Raw genomic sequence first — 17,265 nt, forward strand, 5'->3', positions numbered from 1 at the left:
AAGATCGCTCAAAACTAAAGCAATGAATTGAGAAAAGCATACCCATCTTTAGTTTATACTCTTTGCTCTGATTACAAGAAACGCATCCCCCAAATTCAATGCTTCTTTATTCTTCTACTACTTTAGCGTTGTACAAGAAAGGAATAAGGAGAGCGAGAGCAAGAGACCTGGATGGTCTACCAAGCTCTATATATTAGAGCTCAGTTATGTATTGATAAGGTATGCCTCGGTAATAAGATAGACAAATCTTTCGACGTATAGTTGTTCTCAGTCCATCCATTTATAAGGTATGAACACGTTACACGTGCATACTTTTTTTTACTAGTTTATCTATATTCTGTGACTGTTTCTAGTTATGAACAACACTTGTCTCGGATGAGGTGCTTATATATGTGCAATAGCATGAACTCTTGCATTCTTCTTCTCGTGGTGCTTCTGGTTATAGGATTATTATTAGAGTATCAAACGCAGTATGTTTCCTTAATTACACCCTGCTTGTATGATTGTAGTTTTTTTTAGGGGTATATGATTGTAGATAAGATAATCATATATTATCTCCTGGCGATTCCAATCAGCCTTTCATTGAGAATTTTAGTTAAATGTAATTTAAGTGTTACAGACCCACATGAATTGATATGTCTATTATTATTTATTTGATGTGGGATGCATGTGAATTCTTAATTAAGTATACAAATGGTATATAATTCACTAAGGTTTCATTGATGTTTGTTTACCAAGTTGAAATTTGTTACTGTTATTATTATAGAAAGCAACCATGTTCAGTCGATCGGCCTTAAACTTCGCCAATAGCGCGCGCATCATGCAATCCACATTGATCAGTTGCTCCTTTGTTACACCATGTCTCCCCCTCGCGTGTGAGAGCACGCCCACTAACAATGTTGAACCTTATCCACTCGGGCGCGAGCGATTCTTCCCATTTTGGTTTACTGCATCTGGTGCTGTTGCGGCGACCCCACAGGGCTACGACGGGAGACCCATTAACGCCCGTGATGTGGCTATAGGGGATGCCCTACGACCAAGCTCCAGGGCCGAGCAGGCGCCGTGCTGGAACCGGCAAGGCATCATGCTACAATCGGCAATCGGCGCGGCTGGAAACCAACGACCCGATGTTGGAAACGCGGTGACCCTGTCCTAGAACCCACCGACATCTTTGCTACAACTGTCGTGAAAAAATTGTTGGAATCGGCCGACGACAAAGCTGGAACATGAGGACGACAAAGCTGGAACCACACTCACTAGGTGCTGCAACGGCGATCGTGGCGAGCTAGAACCGACGACCACTCGTGCTGGAACCGTCACCTTGGGATGTTGCAACGATGCTATGACTGGTCAAGTGAGAAGCTGGAACTCACAGTTGACGGTGTTCCAAGGCGGGTGAACCAGGAGGTTCTTCGGCGACCAATAGACACCAGCGACGGCAAGAGGCTGCTAACAAGGTGGGTCATGCTTCAATGACTACGGCGAGGCTGCGAGTGGGAGTGATAACCGGGTGTCCAAGTGTGGGTGGACAGTTCTTTGATTTTGAAAAGAATGTTATGAAAATCAAAAAATGTTCATGATTTTGAAAAAAATTGCGTCTTAAAGAATGTTCATGAATTTGATTTTTTTTGCAAATTAGAAAAATGTTCACGGAAAATTAAAAAATGTCCATGATTTTGAAAAAAAATGTGTATTAAAAATGTTCATAAATTAGATTTTTTTTTTCAAATTAGAAAAATGTTCACGGAAAATCAAAAAATGTTCATGATTTTGAAAAAAAGTGCGTATCAAAAAATGTTCATGAATTTGAACAAAATTTCGTGAATTTGGAAAATGTTCACAGAAAATAAAAAAAAATCCCGAATTTCAAAAGACTGTAACCAAATTCAAAAAACTCCATCAGTTCAAAAAATGTCAGCAGATTGAAAAAATGATCATGCATTTCATAAAAATGTTTGTGAATTGTAAATAATTATTCGAAGATTTTAAAAATGTTCACGAGTTTCAAAAACAAGTTCACAATTTTTATAATTTAAGAATGTTCACAATTTTCAAAAAATGTTTTTGAATTTTTATAATTTTGGAAAATGTTAAAAAATTTGATAGATGTTCGCAAAAATTGTAAGGAAAAAGAAAAAAGATAAATAACTAAAAAATGAGGAAAACGATAAAGTAATAAAATTTAAAAAGAAAATTCATAAGAAAAAACAATAAAAACGGTTCGAGCACACGTCGAGTGGGGAAGAAACCCAAAATGGGCCGGCCAAACAGAGGATCGGGCGCTCGAGTGGGTACGGGCTAGGTGGCTAACGCGTTATCTCAAAAAAAAAAAAAGTCGCTAGCGCGCGCCAAATAGGAGAAGCCAGCTGTATCCCTGCTCTTGCCTCAATAAAAAAAGAAAAAAAAAACTGTATACCTGCTCGTTCCGACACACTGTCTGCTGCTGCCATGACTAGCAACAAGTCTTGGTCTTTCTTTCAAGAAAACCCAAGTCTTCGTCTTCCTCCCCACCCACCCCGGCTGGCCACTACTGCTCGCTGCCTTGAGGAAGGACCTGCCGGATCCGCACCTCGCCGCCGCCAATCCAGCCGCCGGCGGCCGCTGCCCCGACCTCGAGGTGAGGTCCCAACCAGCGTCTCCTTAACGTATCAGCGCCCCTCCATTCTTCCCTTCCTACGCTACTACTAGCTCTCTTCCATTGTGGCTGTGGCCCAATGACCCACACCCACCCACCCGAGATCTATCTTCTGCTACTAGCTTACTACTACTACGAGTTTACCTACGAAGCTCTCTCCTAATGTAGTACGGTACCTAGCTTAGTGTCGCTGTAAATTTCTACTTCTTCTAGAGTAAGTTCTAAGGAGTTCCCATGTTTTGTGATTCTTCTTTTGTTAACCTGTCTGTCTCTAGTAGGTTTACAAAATTGACTCTTACATTTTGAAACAAAAACAGCATATTCCGATGCTTCAAGACAAATAGTAATCCTCATTATCACAGAAGTTTTGATTTCCTGAACAAAAGCATAAATCATTTTTTCACATTCATGTTGGTTTTTGGACCTTTGCTGCAACTTCCTAAACCATGGGGTTCTTTTCTCCGTATGGCATGCATTTGCATTATTTACAGGCTGACCACATTTCGAGTGGCCGAGAGTTTGTAAGAAGCAGTTTAGCGGAGGTTCAGTCCACACTCAGTATGTACGGTAACAAAGGAAAATTCATAGGTTACACATATATACACAGTAAAAAAATAAGAAATAAAAAAATTCTCAATGTACGTAACTCATTTTATTAGTTTGTTATCTCATCAGAGATAAACAGTGCCCAATTTAACTCGCAGTTGATTTACATGTGTGTCCAACAATTTCAGTGGGAGCGGAGCAATGGGTGGAGGGCTAGCATCCTTTTGGGAAGAAAGGAACATCCAGACTCTGGTGATCCTCAGCTTCGCCCTACAAGCCATCCTCCTCTGCTGTGCAGGGATCCGGCGCAGCCGCGAAGCCTCGGGTGTGCTGAGAATCCTCCTCTGGCTGGCCTACCTGATGGCCGACTACACCGCAATCTACGCCCTTGGCCACATGTCCATCACCATGACCAGAAGCAGGTCTCCTCCACGTCCAGGCGACCACCACCAGATGCGGATGGTGCCATTCTGGGCTCCCTTCCTGCTGCTCCACCTCGGCGGGCCGGACACCATCACCGCCTATGCCTACCAGGACAACCAGCTCTGGCTGCGCCACCTGCTCACGCTCGCAGGGCAGGTGCTCGGCGCCATCTATGTCATGTACCTGTTCGTCGCGCCCGGCAGGAACCCGGCCGGGACGCTGCTTGCTGCCGCCGCGTTGATGTTCGTCACCGGCTGCCTCAAGTACGGGGAGAGGACGTGGGCGCTCAAGTGCGGCAGCATCGACAGCATCAAAAAGTCTCTCGACGATGATGGCAAGTCGTCGGCCACCGGTGGCCCTTACCATGGGAGGGAGGGTACAAAGAGGCTGGACACGGAGGAGGTCCTGCTGGGAGCCCACCACATGCTCAATTTCTGTAAGGGCCTCCTGGCTGATGGCCCGGTGATGCAGAAGTCTGAGTACGAAGTCATGCGGCAAGGCATCCAGCTCAACGGCAGCAACTACGTGTTCCAGCTGGCTGCAATGGAGCTCTCCCTCCTTTACGACATACTCTACACCAAGGCGGCGGTGCTCCACACCTGGCACGGCTTGTGCATCCGGATCGTCGCGCCGCTCTCCGTGGTCGCCGCATTCGTGCTGTTTCAGCTCAGCAGCAAGGAGGCCTACAGCAGAGCTGACGTTGCCGTCACCTACATCCTGCTCGTCGGTGCCATGGCATTGGAGCTCGCGTCGTCTCTCAGGGCGGCGGGCTCTTCCTGGGCGTGCGCGTCCTACCATGCCCGGGGATGGCACGGGCTCTGCGGCGCGGTGATGCGCCTCCGCCGGATGCTCAAGGTTGGAGCAAGGAGGAGTGTCTCCCTGGACTCGCTTGGGCAGTACAACCTGCTGGACCTCTGCACCGACGCCAACAAGGACGGCCACCTGAGAGGCAAGATCGCCAAGATGATTGGACTTAAGGACCGATGGCAGAAGATGCACTACTCGAGCACCGCCCCCGTCTCCGACGCCATCAAGACTCTGGTGCTGAGAGAGATCCGGAAGAGGAAAATAGATGATCTGAGGAATGCACGGGGCAGGTGGATCCTCAAGGAGAAAGAGATGTACGAGGATCTCACGCGGATCGCCGACGACACCGAGCTGGACCGTAGCATCATGGTGTGGCACATCGCCACCGACCTCTACCTCTCCCTGTGCCCTGGCCCTGACCCTGACCCTGACCCTGACAAGGAGGTCCGGGACAGCATAAGGGTGCTCTCCAACCACATGCTGTTCCTCATGGTGGTGCATCCCTACCTGTTGCCCGGAGTTGTCCGCACCGGCCGGTACAAGGAGAACTTGAAGTACTATGATATGGTGTGGTGGGTTAATTTGAAGGCCACCAAGGAAAGCACCATGAAACTGTCCAGACCGGAGATCATCAAGAAGATAGCCGACAGGCAGCTCCCAGCTGATTCGAGGCGCGGGTACATTTACGGCATCGGCGAGGAAGCTGCTGACGACGTCGGCGACAGGCCGGTCTATGCCGACGGATCCTGGCTCGCCGGGATGCTGCATGGGAACAGGTGGCACTTGTCGGCCGCTGACATGCTGGAGGTGATCGCCGGCGTGTGGGTGGAGATGCTGTGCTACGCGAGCCACCACTGCGGCGAGGAGTCTCACGCAAAGAAGCTAAGCACCGGAGCAGAGTTCATGAATGCCGTCTGGCTGATCATAGGGCATGCCACGGTGTTCGACAGGTACGCACCGTCTGCCGAGGGCTTGACGGGGGGCTTAGGGCTCAGCAACCCTCCGCGCAAGCGGAAGATCCCAGCCAGATGGACGCAGCAGCCGGAGGCGGACGTAGGAGCCCGGCCGCCTGGTGTACCACCCGGTGTTCACCCTGCGTACGCGCCCTTTTTTGACGTTGAAGCACACCAAACATCAAGTGCACAAAGACATCACCAATAAAACCAATACACGAGCTGTGCTATTAACATTTTTAAGAGATGCAAGTGCTACAAGTTTCTCCTGAGGAGCTCTCGGCGCCAAAGCTTCTGACGTCACGGTGCTTCTTGGTAAATTGTCACGCAAGATCTTCTTCTCTTTTTTTGGTCTTCTTCAGTGTCATAAACATAAGAACATTTTTAACACTAGCATAGTGTCAAAAACGTTCTTATATCCTGAGACAGAGGGAGTAGTTTATTATTGTGTTATCTGCGTGCTAGAAATCTATTTTTAAATTCTGAAATTGTGTCATGGCATCAGTATTATGGGATATTTTGTGCTGAAATGTGAGAGAGGATTAAACTCTGAAAATAAATGCCTTGCGCTTCGTAACAAAATTTCAAAAGATGAGATGCTCGATTGTTTGTTTGCAAGAAACTTGAAGGGTGATTTTGATTATTCTTACATTAGCAAGTGTTGTCCTAGATGATTTGCGAGATTTGAATTCACGCCTTCCAATGGAGTGTTCGGTTGTCTAAGTATTTCCCTGACAACAAGCTGCTGGAAGTTGTTGTTGCCCCTAGCATATCGTACAATTGGGGCTATGTTATCCGTGATAAGGCTGGCGGATTTTTCTCTACCGGTGCAGGCACCGGCGAAGCTTTGTGTATTGCTGCAGGGGCCATGGCCCCCCAACCCATGATTATTTTGTGAAGAAACTCTAATTTGGGTGGCACAAAATCAGTGAAATAGAGTTCTTGGCCCCTCCAGAAGATTATATTTCGTCACTTGCCCCCTCAGCTATCCCTCGCTAGCTCCGCCACTGGGTGCAGGCAAGTCTGTGCCTGAGGGGTGTCTTATAGTTTGAATTTGTGGCCCGCCTTTCTGCCATAGATGAGGTTATCGGGATTGGGGCTAATCGAATCTTTTTTGAGTTTGATTCCTAAACTCTTGTGCACGCTTTGAAGAGCAATGAGTATGACAAGGCGACTATTGGTGTGCTGGTGAAGAAAGCTAGAAGTCTTTGTATTCTAAACTTTGAATATGATTTATTGTTTTACTGTCATACTTGTAACTCTGTAGCCCATGAGCTTGCCAAGTTGGACGTTTATTCTCATTCAAATGAGACGTTCAAAGGGTGAAGCTAACGCTTCCATGGTCACCGGGGAGTCATAAAAGTCCAATTCCATACACTTGCTAGCTTTGGCATGGATTTGAAGGGGTTTGGCAGGGATTAAATCACATACAAGTCAAATTCCCTCCAATCCCCTGGTATAACCGAACAAAGACTAAGCATCCAATCAAAACGAATTCTCTCGCTTCTCTCATCATAGTCGGTCGAGGTTCCTTTTCCTTTTTGTTTAATTTCGCCACTCCTCCTTATTAGTTTCATGACTCCTTCTGTGAGGCCACTGCTCCCAACAACATTGTAAAACTGTTACCCAGTGATATGGTTGTGCGAGAAGTTTAATAGAATTTTCATTTTCCGTGTCCAAGACAAATTATGTTGATACATTGCAGAGAAAGAGTATTGAATAATAAACCATTATCGATAAAAAAAATTACATGATATTTCTCCTTCTCCATCTGCTTGCACAAAGAAACTATAGACGAATAATCACATATAAACCTAATGACAATATAAATATAGAATTTTTTGTACTAAAGTTTTATAATATTTTTTTGTACTTCCTCGTGAGTTATGTTGCCGTCAAATGTTTGGTTGTGTATAGTGTATCTTTCGGTATACTATGCTTAATATTATTTTAGGTATATCTAGTATGATTAAAACTTTAAACGAGCTATGGTATATTAAGTATAATTTTTTATATTACTATAATATTTATCATTAAAAATATACTTCTATTGTCAAACTAAAGGTATGTTTTTTGGGGGATTTTTTTAATCTCTAGCTATAATAGATTTCAATATTAACCTATGATTTTTATTATCATTTATTCAAAAACCTTACTTATGTTTGCTAACACATAATGTGTTTCAATGTATTTTTTGTTATATTTTTTAATTAACTATCTATAAAAAGTGCTATGGAGTGTTTTAGATTGTATGCATCTCATAAATAACTTGGGAGAAGTTTATAATATACACCACCATCAACTTTATCTGTAACCAAATTGATTATTCTAGATTGCATGTATAGTTTGCTAATAGTTTGTCAATATGTCTGTGTATCTCCTTTTCCACCCTGGCTTGTTAGCAGTGCTCATTTCTAGATCAATTCATGGATATTTATAATTCAAACTTCCATAAATGGTAACATTGTTCATTTAATTTTAAACCGACTGTCTCCACACCCATTTTTTTTACTATGTTCCCACGTAAACTGTGTATCCATTCCTTTCCGAAATCAACCCATAAAATCTCTGGATTCACAGGCTAATATAATTGTATGTCAAAATTACATAAAATTCAATTGTTTTTTAAAGCAAAATATGCAGTTTTATGGATTAACCAAGCAAAGTACACCACATAGAACAAAATAACATAAAACCAAAGACAAAGATCATTGGTAAAACCAATGTTACATCAAGATTATTCGAAGTCGGTGTCTTGAGTGTCACCTTATGATCTCGACGTTGTACTTAAGTTTCATTGAATAAATTACAAAAGATCAAAGATTAGACGTGCACATGCTGGACTAACCATAAATGTTATAACCCAGTATCGTTGCAGATGACAAAACAATTCATACCACAGTTAACTGCAAGACAAACCCAAGTGCCGCAAGACCAACTGCACGGTTGATAGCCATTGATCCGTAGGACCAGAAAGAGCACACAGCCATGTCGACGGGAAGATATGGAACTTTTCTGGCATGCAATGCAACGCGCCTTGAGCGAAAGATAGTGTCAAAAGACACAGAACTTGCTTGGTAGAAAGTAAAACTGCACTTCAGCATTCTGTGGTTCCTCCATCTCACATCGCGAGACGATGGAAACCGGTGAAAACATGGGAGAGAAACCGAAGTTCTGCTCTGCCACAACTGTTTTCACAGGCGCCTTTATTACCCTAGCTCACTACCAGACTGATCAGAAACGATCGAGTACCACAAACTCAGAACGAACAACTTTTTATTAAGAAGAGAATACATGTAGTTTCAGTGGAGCAACCAAAGAATTTACACCATATTCAGATAGGTAGCTCAGCTGAACCCAGATTCTTCGGAAACAACCTAATCAAGGAGACGGTCGTAAAGGGGAGAAGAATATCGGTGGTTCACAAGGCATTCAGGAGAGCGTGTCTTGACACCGCTTGCTGGAACCGATTCGTTGCCATCTCAGTTGTCGGCATAACACCTTCTAAAACCAACCATGCTTATACCGGTGGGGTGGTCCTGGAAATGCAAACAGAGGTCATAAACTTAAGGGCATCGATAAAGAGACGAATAAGAACGACTGCTAGTACACAATGACTAACTATGAATGGGAAGAACCCAAGAAGTTGACCATGCAACTTAGTGTACCCAATTTCTCATTCCGACGATGAAATGTAAGAAGTACTAACACTGGAATATGTGCATGATGTGGACATAACCTGCCCTGTTACCTCTAGAGGAAATTAACCACGACCACATTTGAACTGTAACATTACCTAGTCCGTTCCAAAATATGTGTCGTGGTTTTAGTTCAACCTATCAATAAAACATAGGTAAAGAGTGGATAACACTTGAATGTATGACTGCACCAACACCTAAGGTGCTGCTAAAACAAAAAAGGTAGTCCTGATTTTAGTGGGGCCGTGCTAGGTGCCAGCCCGCTGATCCCTTCTCAGCCACCTCACACGCTGTCCGATCTCAACTCGCATAGCAGTTCGATCGCGTGTGCGGCCACGGGAAGGCATCAACCCCTTCGCACCTTCGCGCACCCTGCAACACTGCTCTCGCCCACATCACATCACTTGCAAGCAACGTCCCCATCTCCGCCTCTTGCTTCCATCGCAGCACTTGCAACATCGGCAGCATCAGGGAACGCAGGCTACCAGGTTCGTAGCAGACATCCTCGCAGCACTTGGCGAAGACCCGACCGGTGCCTCGCAGCACCCCGCCGGAGTACCGAAGCTCCCGCCGGCGAGCGTCCTCGCAGCATTCTCCAGTCAACCACGCAGCACCAACGCTCCCGCAAGCAAGCGGCCCTCGCAGAATCCCTGGATGTCGGTACTCGCAGCACACGACAACACCCATAGCATTGCTGGCGGCCGGCTCCGCAGGAGGCGAGATATGGTTGGTGATGGCCGAGCAAGCAAGGGAGAGGAGGACGGGGCAATAGTCGCCTACTGTGCTCCGGCGCTGGCGTGTGGTTGCAACACCAGGGTGGTCCCCTGTAGCGGCAGTGATGGCGTGCAAAAAAGGCAGCGACGGCATGCTTGCCGCAGCCATGGCCGCGTGGTGGAACGTGGTTGAGCATCAAACGTCATGCATCTGGAAGAGACAAGGATGGCTGTTTCACAGAGAAAGCGGCGACATGTGGGACCCACCACACACGTGGCGAGCGCATGATGCGGTTGACCAAGCAACTGCCACAGCCGGCTGAGACAAATCCGTTGCCAATTTAGTGTCAGGAACTGACTGGAACTGTGTAGTTGTATTTCTAAAACTATATCAGCTTTCTCACAATTCTTCATCGAACGGGAAAACATGGGAAAATGTTCAGCGTGTCCAATACTATTAGCATTTCACAAAGATAAATAAATCTCCTGCACTCAGAAAAGGAGACTCCTTCCACACTTTAGAAAATGCAGACCGGCAAACATGGATTAACTTCATTGATCTTTATATTTAGACGATTTGCAGACCTTATCACAGGCAGCCACGAGACTAAATCATTTTTGAAAATTAGCAGCTCATTTCTGTTGATCTCCATATTGATCTCTATGAATAGATGGATTGTTGCTTTTTTGTTTTACCTCGTCAAATGTTTATGGCTCATTTCCCCTGCTCAGTTTGTTGTCAGCTAAATTGTTTATGGCTCATCTTTGAAAATTAGCAGCTAAATTAAGCTCAGTTTGTTGTCAAACTCACAACATTGTCTCCTCGCATCATTCATCGCATAACTCTGAACATACGTATGAGCATGAACAACTCACCTGCTAACAAGCCTGCAACTCCATGGCTTACTTCTCGACAAACGATTCGACTGTCTTCAGCCACCGGAGCATCTCCATCTTCTCCTTGTTCGCCACGTAGTCGTGCAAGAACTCCGCAAGCTCGGCGTCCACCTCCCTCTCCTGCAGGAACTTCTTCACCGCCTCCCTCTCCGCAGGCTCCAGCTTCCTGCGCCTCGAGGTCAGTCACAGCGAACAAAATTCAGAAAGCACAGAAACCAGAGCAAACAACCAAACTGGACTGAACAAAATTAGACCGTACGTGAAGTCGCGGGCACCACGGTCATCGGTGGCGGCGCCGGCGCCCCTGAGGGTGAGCACGTGGCGGACGGTAAGGTTGTCAGGCCAGGCGGAGCAGATGAACCCCAGGACGCGGTCGGCTCGGGCGACCTCGACGATGAGGCTGAGGTGGAGGCGCGGCCCTTGCTCGAGCGCCTCGACCCGGTTGAAAAGGGACGCGTCGGGGGGCAGCTCCGCGACGCCGTCGAACAAGGTGGCGTCGATCTTGATGGCCTCCTCCTCGGCCCCGACCCCGGCGCCGCGGCGGGCGGCGCGGAGGCGCACCCACTGCTCCCCCGGGCGGTCCTCCACGGCGAAGGACTTGAAGCCCGTCGGCGGCTGCGAGGGGACGGCGGGCGAATCAGACGGGGAGATCACGTGCGGTAGAAAGAGGCGAGGAGTGAGGGGGAGGGGGTGGTACCTGGTGGGGAGGGCGGCGGTCGGCGACGTAGGAGATCTCGGAGCGCAGGAGGCGGAGCAGGCGTTCGTCGAGCGGGGAGCGCAGCTGCGCGAGGGCGGCGGAGGAGAATGACGGGAGCAGACTGGGCGCCGTGGGGGCGGCCGGCGAGAGGAGAGAGGAGAGCGCGCCGCGGCGGCGGAGGAGGGCGCGCGCCATGTGCTCGACGCTATGCCTGGACGACAGGAGCGCACCGGGGAATGGAAGCGATCAGCGCTAGGAAATGGGCCAGGCCCTAACGCATTTGGCGCGTCAGCAGGCCCCAAATTGTTGTTTCAGCCCGGCTGTGGTTTTACCCGCACACGGCTCTAGGCAAAATATTCATTCTAATCATATGAGGACTAAAATTAACGACATATTAGCTTTGACTGAAGTCAAACTTTATAAAATTTGACCAAGTTTGTAGAAAACAATATAAACACATAGTAACAAATTTATAGAGTATGGTGCATTGTTGGTCCCTGAACTATTTCAGGGGTGTCATGTAGGTCCTTAAACTATGAAAATCGGTATCAGGTCTTCGAAGTGCACTGTGTGTCATTCAGGCGCAAAATCTATCTGACCCTGCCTGACCGGCCAGCTGGCGCCGTTGACCTGTGACATGTTGGACCAGGGCCCTGCAAGGTAACCGTCGGTGACGGAAATATGAAAATAAATGTACCCGACTTTAGAAAATGTTCGCGAACATTCATGTACTTTCACGACTTAAAAATGTTCGCAAATATGGAAAAAATGTTCACGACTTTAAGAAAATGTTCGCGTCGTTCGCAAATATGAAAAAAAGTTCACGAACATTCATATACTTTCATGAATTTAGAAATTTTTTTTGTCAATATGGAAAAATGTTCATGAGTTTAAGAAAAATGTTTGCATCGTTCGCGAATATGGAAAATTCATGATTTTTATTGTGTGTTCATGAAAAAATGGAGGACAAAAATAATAATCAAAAGCTACCAATTTTTCTTGAGTGGTACAATAGCAGGCTACAGGAGTTTTTGAGTTCATGAATTCGAAAAAAGTTCGTGGATCTGAAAAAGTTCATGACTTTGCATTTATTGGCATATTTTTGTCATCGACCGTTACCTTGTGGGCCCATGTCCGACGTGTCATGGGTCAATGGCGCCAGCTGACTAGTCAGGTGGGCTCGGATATATTTTGGACCTAAATAATATAATTACTGCACTTCGAGGATCTGGATGATGATTTTCATAGTTTGAGGACCTAGATGACACCCTTTAAATAGTTTAGGGACCTATAAAGCATTTCACTCAAATTTATATGATGTGAAAATATATGCAATGATGAATCCAATTGTATTGATTTGGTGGTGTGTACATGTTGGGGTGGCATACATGCATATTGAGAGAAATAGATTAGTGGAGTTCACTATTTAGTTATATATAAGATATGCGATATCCTGCAACTAAAATAAATTATATAAATTGCAGTTTCAAATTCTCATATTTTTAATCGAAACACTAATGTTCAGCCGAAATAATTGCAGGCAATTCTGTAGCAACACATGGAATTCTCATATTTTTAATCGAAACAATAATGTTCAGCCGAAATCATTTTTTGTTAAATTTATGCACACTGATAACCTTCTACAGTTATGTAGATATTTTAAGACTAGTACAAACATGGACACTTATCAAATGCATATAATACATTCAGATACCTAAGCTATTTATAGAACAATATGGTAGCCTGTTATCCGCTTAAAATTACAGTGAAATCCATCATAAAATAATTTAAACAATGCAAACCGAACTACTAAAATGCAATAATTGCAAAGAACTATTTTTTGTATTTTGCATGAAGTTTGTTTGTAACGATAAATATTAGAATTGTATGACATATATGTATTTCAACATACATAAGTGTGGTTATAGTTATACTATTAGTTGTGTTAATTATATCTGAAAACACATATTTAAGATAACTTTGAGATGGTGAATCTAAAATAGACCACATACTTTTAGTCGTAAGAGTTAGTTTTGGAAAATAAAAAAGATTAGTATAAACAAGTTACAATGGTTGTTTCTAACTATTTTATGCCATAAACAAAGTTGTATTGCCTAGACGTCGACACAATAGAGAAATAAACATGGAGCCATATGAACCTCCTATCCTCGCGCTGATAATACTCGTCTCTGCGAAAAACCGGATGTAGTTATTGGTTTCCTAAATGGCAGCAGCCTCCGAGAGGCCACTATACAGTTGTCATTATTTTCATAACCAAGATGAAATCTCTGCATGTAATATGCCATTTTCCTTATAATATTGGATGAATCCCCACCGAAGAGAGGTTTACTTAGATGAAGATGATGATGGACCAAGAAACTTGAACAAGCCCGATGGTGACAAGAAGACAAAGGAGAAGATCAAGAGGGAACACGAAGCGTCGAGCTTGCGGGATAAGATAGATGCCATGGTGCAATCAAATGAGTTGATGTTAGCGAAGACATTGGAGACAAAGAAAGAGTTGGCCAAGAAAAAGGCACGAGAGAAACAAGAGAAGTGACAATTGCTCAAGGACGAGGGGTTGCGCAAGGCGGCTATTGAGGAGAGAAGAGCACGTGCCGCTGAGAACAAAACCATGTCCAAGCTTCTTGCCGAAGAGAATAGGATAGTGACATTGAACCGCGATGACATGGATGACATCACCAAAGAAAGGCATGATATGGCAAGGAGAGGCATCTTGAAGAGGAGGATGCTTGTGGCGGCTGGTGTGTGTTTCAGTGCCGCCGATGTTTTCTCATCGGGATTTGGAACCAGTGCCGCTGATGCATTCAATGCACCGTTGATGCTTTTGGTTCTGGAGTTGGAACAAGTGCCGACGATGGATTCGGGGGCGGCGATGACATCGATGGAGGTGGTGCGGAGTGAAGATCATGACAACGGGTGAAAAGCGACCAAGAGGATGATGGACGTGGTCGTTGCTTTTGCATGAAGTCCTTTTGTGTTTGTCATACAAAACTATGCTTTTATTTGCGTGCGAACTATGTTTTATTGTTCGAATTTGAACTCAATTTTCGGAATCGCTGTCAAATTTGCTTATCGGGAGTTTTCAGTTTGTGGGTCGACGCGGGCTGCAGCCGAGCAGACCCCGCGTAGCCGACCCGTAAAAGAGCATATCCGCGAATATGCCCGGCTACGCGGGGTCTGCTCGGCCGCAGCCGGATATGCTCTTTTACGGGTCGGCTATGCGGGTTCTGCGCGGTCGTAGCATGCGTCGACCCGCAAATTCGTTTTTCAGCGAACTGTAAACGCATTTTGTGGGTCGGCATTATACGGGGTATGCTAGAGATGCTCTTAGCGGCTATGTAAAAGACATCAAAATGTTTCGTGAGTACAAAGTTTTAATTTAGAGTCCTTAGAGCCTTTAATTGAATAAAATAGGGCGGAGAACTAATTAGACTTGTGCCTACCTCCATGCGTGACATGTATGATCCGCTGATAGTATCAATTAGGTGAAACAACTTTGCAAAGTTTGTTCGGTCATAAAGGCTGCATGCAGTATAAGGGGCGAGGAGTGAGGGGAGAGGGACGGTTACCTGGTGGGGAGGTCGGCGGTTGGCGACGTAGGACATCTCGGACCGCAGGAGGTTGTCGGGTGGTAGGTGTGACATATGCCAACGGATGGCTTATCATTGTGGGAGCCAGTAAGACATCGTCGGTGTCTGGAAACGGGATAAGGCAAAGACATGCACGCCGACGGATCTTACCCAGGTTGGGGGCTCTCCGTGGAGATAATACCCCTACTCCTGCTCTGCGGGATCTCCGCATGATCACTAGATCAACAAGAAGCTACAAGAGGCTCCTTGAGCTGTTCGGTGGAAGGAGGAAGAAGGGCAAGGCTAGCTCTCTCCTCTCCCTTTAGTGGTGTCCAAAACTCTATGAGATCAACCCTTTGCATGGGTGTCCCGGAGGGTTTATATAGGCCTACCCCCTGGGGGTACAATGGTAATCCGGCTGGGTGTGGGTCCAGGCCGTCAGCGTCTACGACCGCCCTCTTCTCCGCCGGCTACTAGGGCCTGCCGACTAGTGGGTCCTGCCGGCTGCCGGCCCATTGGTCGACATGCTGGCCCCACTGCTAGGGGGTCTTGTCGAAGGCTGGTTACCGTTGCCTCGCCTCTGATGACGAGGGCTTTGTCGAGGTAAGCATGGCTACAGTGCCGCCGTCTTACGGGCTCTCACTGTAGCCTTACCTCGTCTTGTCTCGTTAATGGTGCGCGCGCCCCGAAGAAGGCGGCCCCTTGTCTTGGGCACTTCAAGGCTCGGTTAGCCCATTGTTTTTTCTAAGGGCCAAAGGGAGCCGGCTAGGCTACCCGTGGTCATTTACTCCGACAGAAGCTGGTTGGGCTTCGCGGCTGAAGGAGGAATCGAGAAGCTCGGCCAGCTTCTTATCCCGAAGAGCCGGCAGCTAGGAGCCGGCTTCTCTTATGCGTGCCTTCTCGGCGAAGTCTCCTTAAAATCCGAAGGCGGGAACCAGCTGACGCGCTAGCTAGGCGGAAGGCTGGCCGCCCGCCAACCGCGTGCCACGTGGCACCCTTCAGCTGGAAGGGCCTGCCAGCCCACGCGCGTGACGGGACGCCACCGCAGGCGGGGGCCCGCCACTTCCACGCCTCGGCCCGTGCGCGGATCTTCTGCGGCCCGAACCGACCACACGTCTTCCGACGACGGTTCCCACTCGTCATAATGGCGCGATAATTGCGGGTCATGGGGGAGTGGGCGTAGTTAATCCCACGCCCCCCGCGCCTCGCCTCCTCGGCTTCGCCGTGCGAGACTATAAGTAGGGGCGGGGAGGGGGAGCGACAGTCGTCCGCACGCTCGCCCTCACTCCGCCACCTCCCTCTTCTTCTTCTTCGCAGCAGCTCTCCGCAGCGCTTCTGTTCCGCCACTCTTTCTTCTTCCTAGCGCGCCGCAAACTCGCCGCCACCACGCCGCACGCTCTTCGTCGCCGCGCTCTCTATCACCCCAGCGCCGTCATGGCCCCGACGTTGAGCTCCTGGGACGGCTCCAACGTCCGCGACGACCACATCAATTTTCTCCGCAAGACGCGGCGGTTGCCGAGCGAAGATCTTGTGCGGGTCCGTCTCGCGTTGGCGAGGGAGGTCTCACCAGCGCCGGAGGAGGGCGAGCGGGTGATCTTCTACTCGCATTGCATGCGCGGCGTTGGCCTTCCCACGAGCGGCTTCTTCCGCGCGTTTATTGACTTCTATCATCTTCAGCCGCACCACCTTACCCCCAACACGGTGGTGCTGCTGTCGGCCTTCGTCACATTGTGCGAAGGTCTCCTCGGTGTCCTCCCCACCATCGAGCTCTGGGGGGAGTTTTTCCAATCCAAGCTCGGCACGGTCGTCGCAGGAGTGCCGGCTCCGTGCGGCGCCTTCATCACCATTCAGAGGTCCACCACCGACAACCCATTCCCTCCTATCGCGCTGATCCAGTCGGTGAAGCTCTGGAAAAGTCTTATTTTTACGTGAAGAACGTCGCCCCGAATGGTGACTATGTCAACTTGCCGGCTTACTAGCCGGCCCGCCGCCTGGGAGGCAGCCTTCATGGTCCTTCTGGGCCAGGTCATTGACGCCGGCTGGAGCTGGTGCCGTCGCCCGGCTTCGGGTGCTGATCCAGTCGGAGCGCCTGACTGGGCCCAACTTGATAGCCGCCTTTGTCGAACGCCGGGTACTCCCACTCCAAGGCCGCCCTCATCTGATCTGTCAGATGAGCGGCCGCTTCGACCCAAGCCGGCTCAGCACCAGAGAGATGCCTCACGACGAGGTATCTTACATGGTGAATTACCTCGCCAACTGCAAGCTCACCGAGGAGTGGCAGTATGGCAAGGAGCCATACTCTC

The 17,265-nt window shown here is 47.6% G+C and overlaps 2 protein-coding genes across 2 annotated transcripts; one reads left to right on the plus strand and one right to left on the minus strand.

Annotated features, from left to right (window-relative positions):
* Positions 1-2,405: 2,405 nt before the first annotated feature.
* Positions 2,406-5,894, plus strand: LOC119311571. Its single transcript, XM_037587221.1, has 2 exons — positions 2,406-2,617; positions 3,370-5,894. Exon 2 carries the CDS (start codon positions 3,383-3,385, stop codon positions 5,570-5,572), a length of 2,190 nt encoding a protein of 729 aa, XP_037443118.1. The 5' UTR covers positions 2,406-2,617; positions 3,370-3,382; the 3' UTR covers positions 5,573-5,894.
* Positions 5,895-8,613: 2,719 nt separating this feature from the next.
* Positions 8,614-11,602, minus strand: LOC119311572 (uncharacterized protein At2g39795, mitochondrial-like). The gene is made up of 4 exons (XM_037587222.1): positions 11,370-11,602; positions 10,932-11,287; positions 10,652-10,838; positions 8,614-8,903 (listed from the first exon to the last, which is right to left on the minus strand). Exons 1-3 carry the CDS (start codon positions 11,562-11,564, stop codon positions 10,679-10,681), a joined length of 711 nt encoding a protein of 236 aa, XP_037443119.1. The 5' UTR covers positions 11,565-11,602; the 3' UTR covers positions 8,614-8,903; positions 10,652-10,678.
* Positions 11,603-17,265: the final 5,663 nt, after the last annotated feature.

Source organism: Triticum dicoccoides, chromosome 5B (assembly GCF_002162155.2).
Source record: "Triticum dicoccoides isolate Atlit2015 ecotype Zavitan chromosome 5B, WEW_v2.0, whole genome shotgun sequence".
Classification (NCBI taxonomy): Eukaryota; Viridiplantae; Streptophyta; class Magnoliopsida; order Poales; family Poaceae; genus Triticum; species Triticum dicoccoides.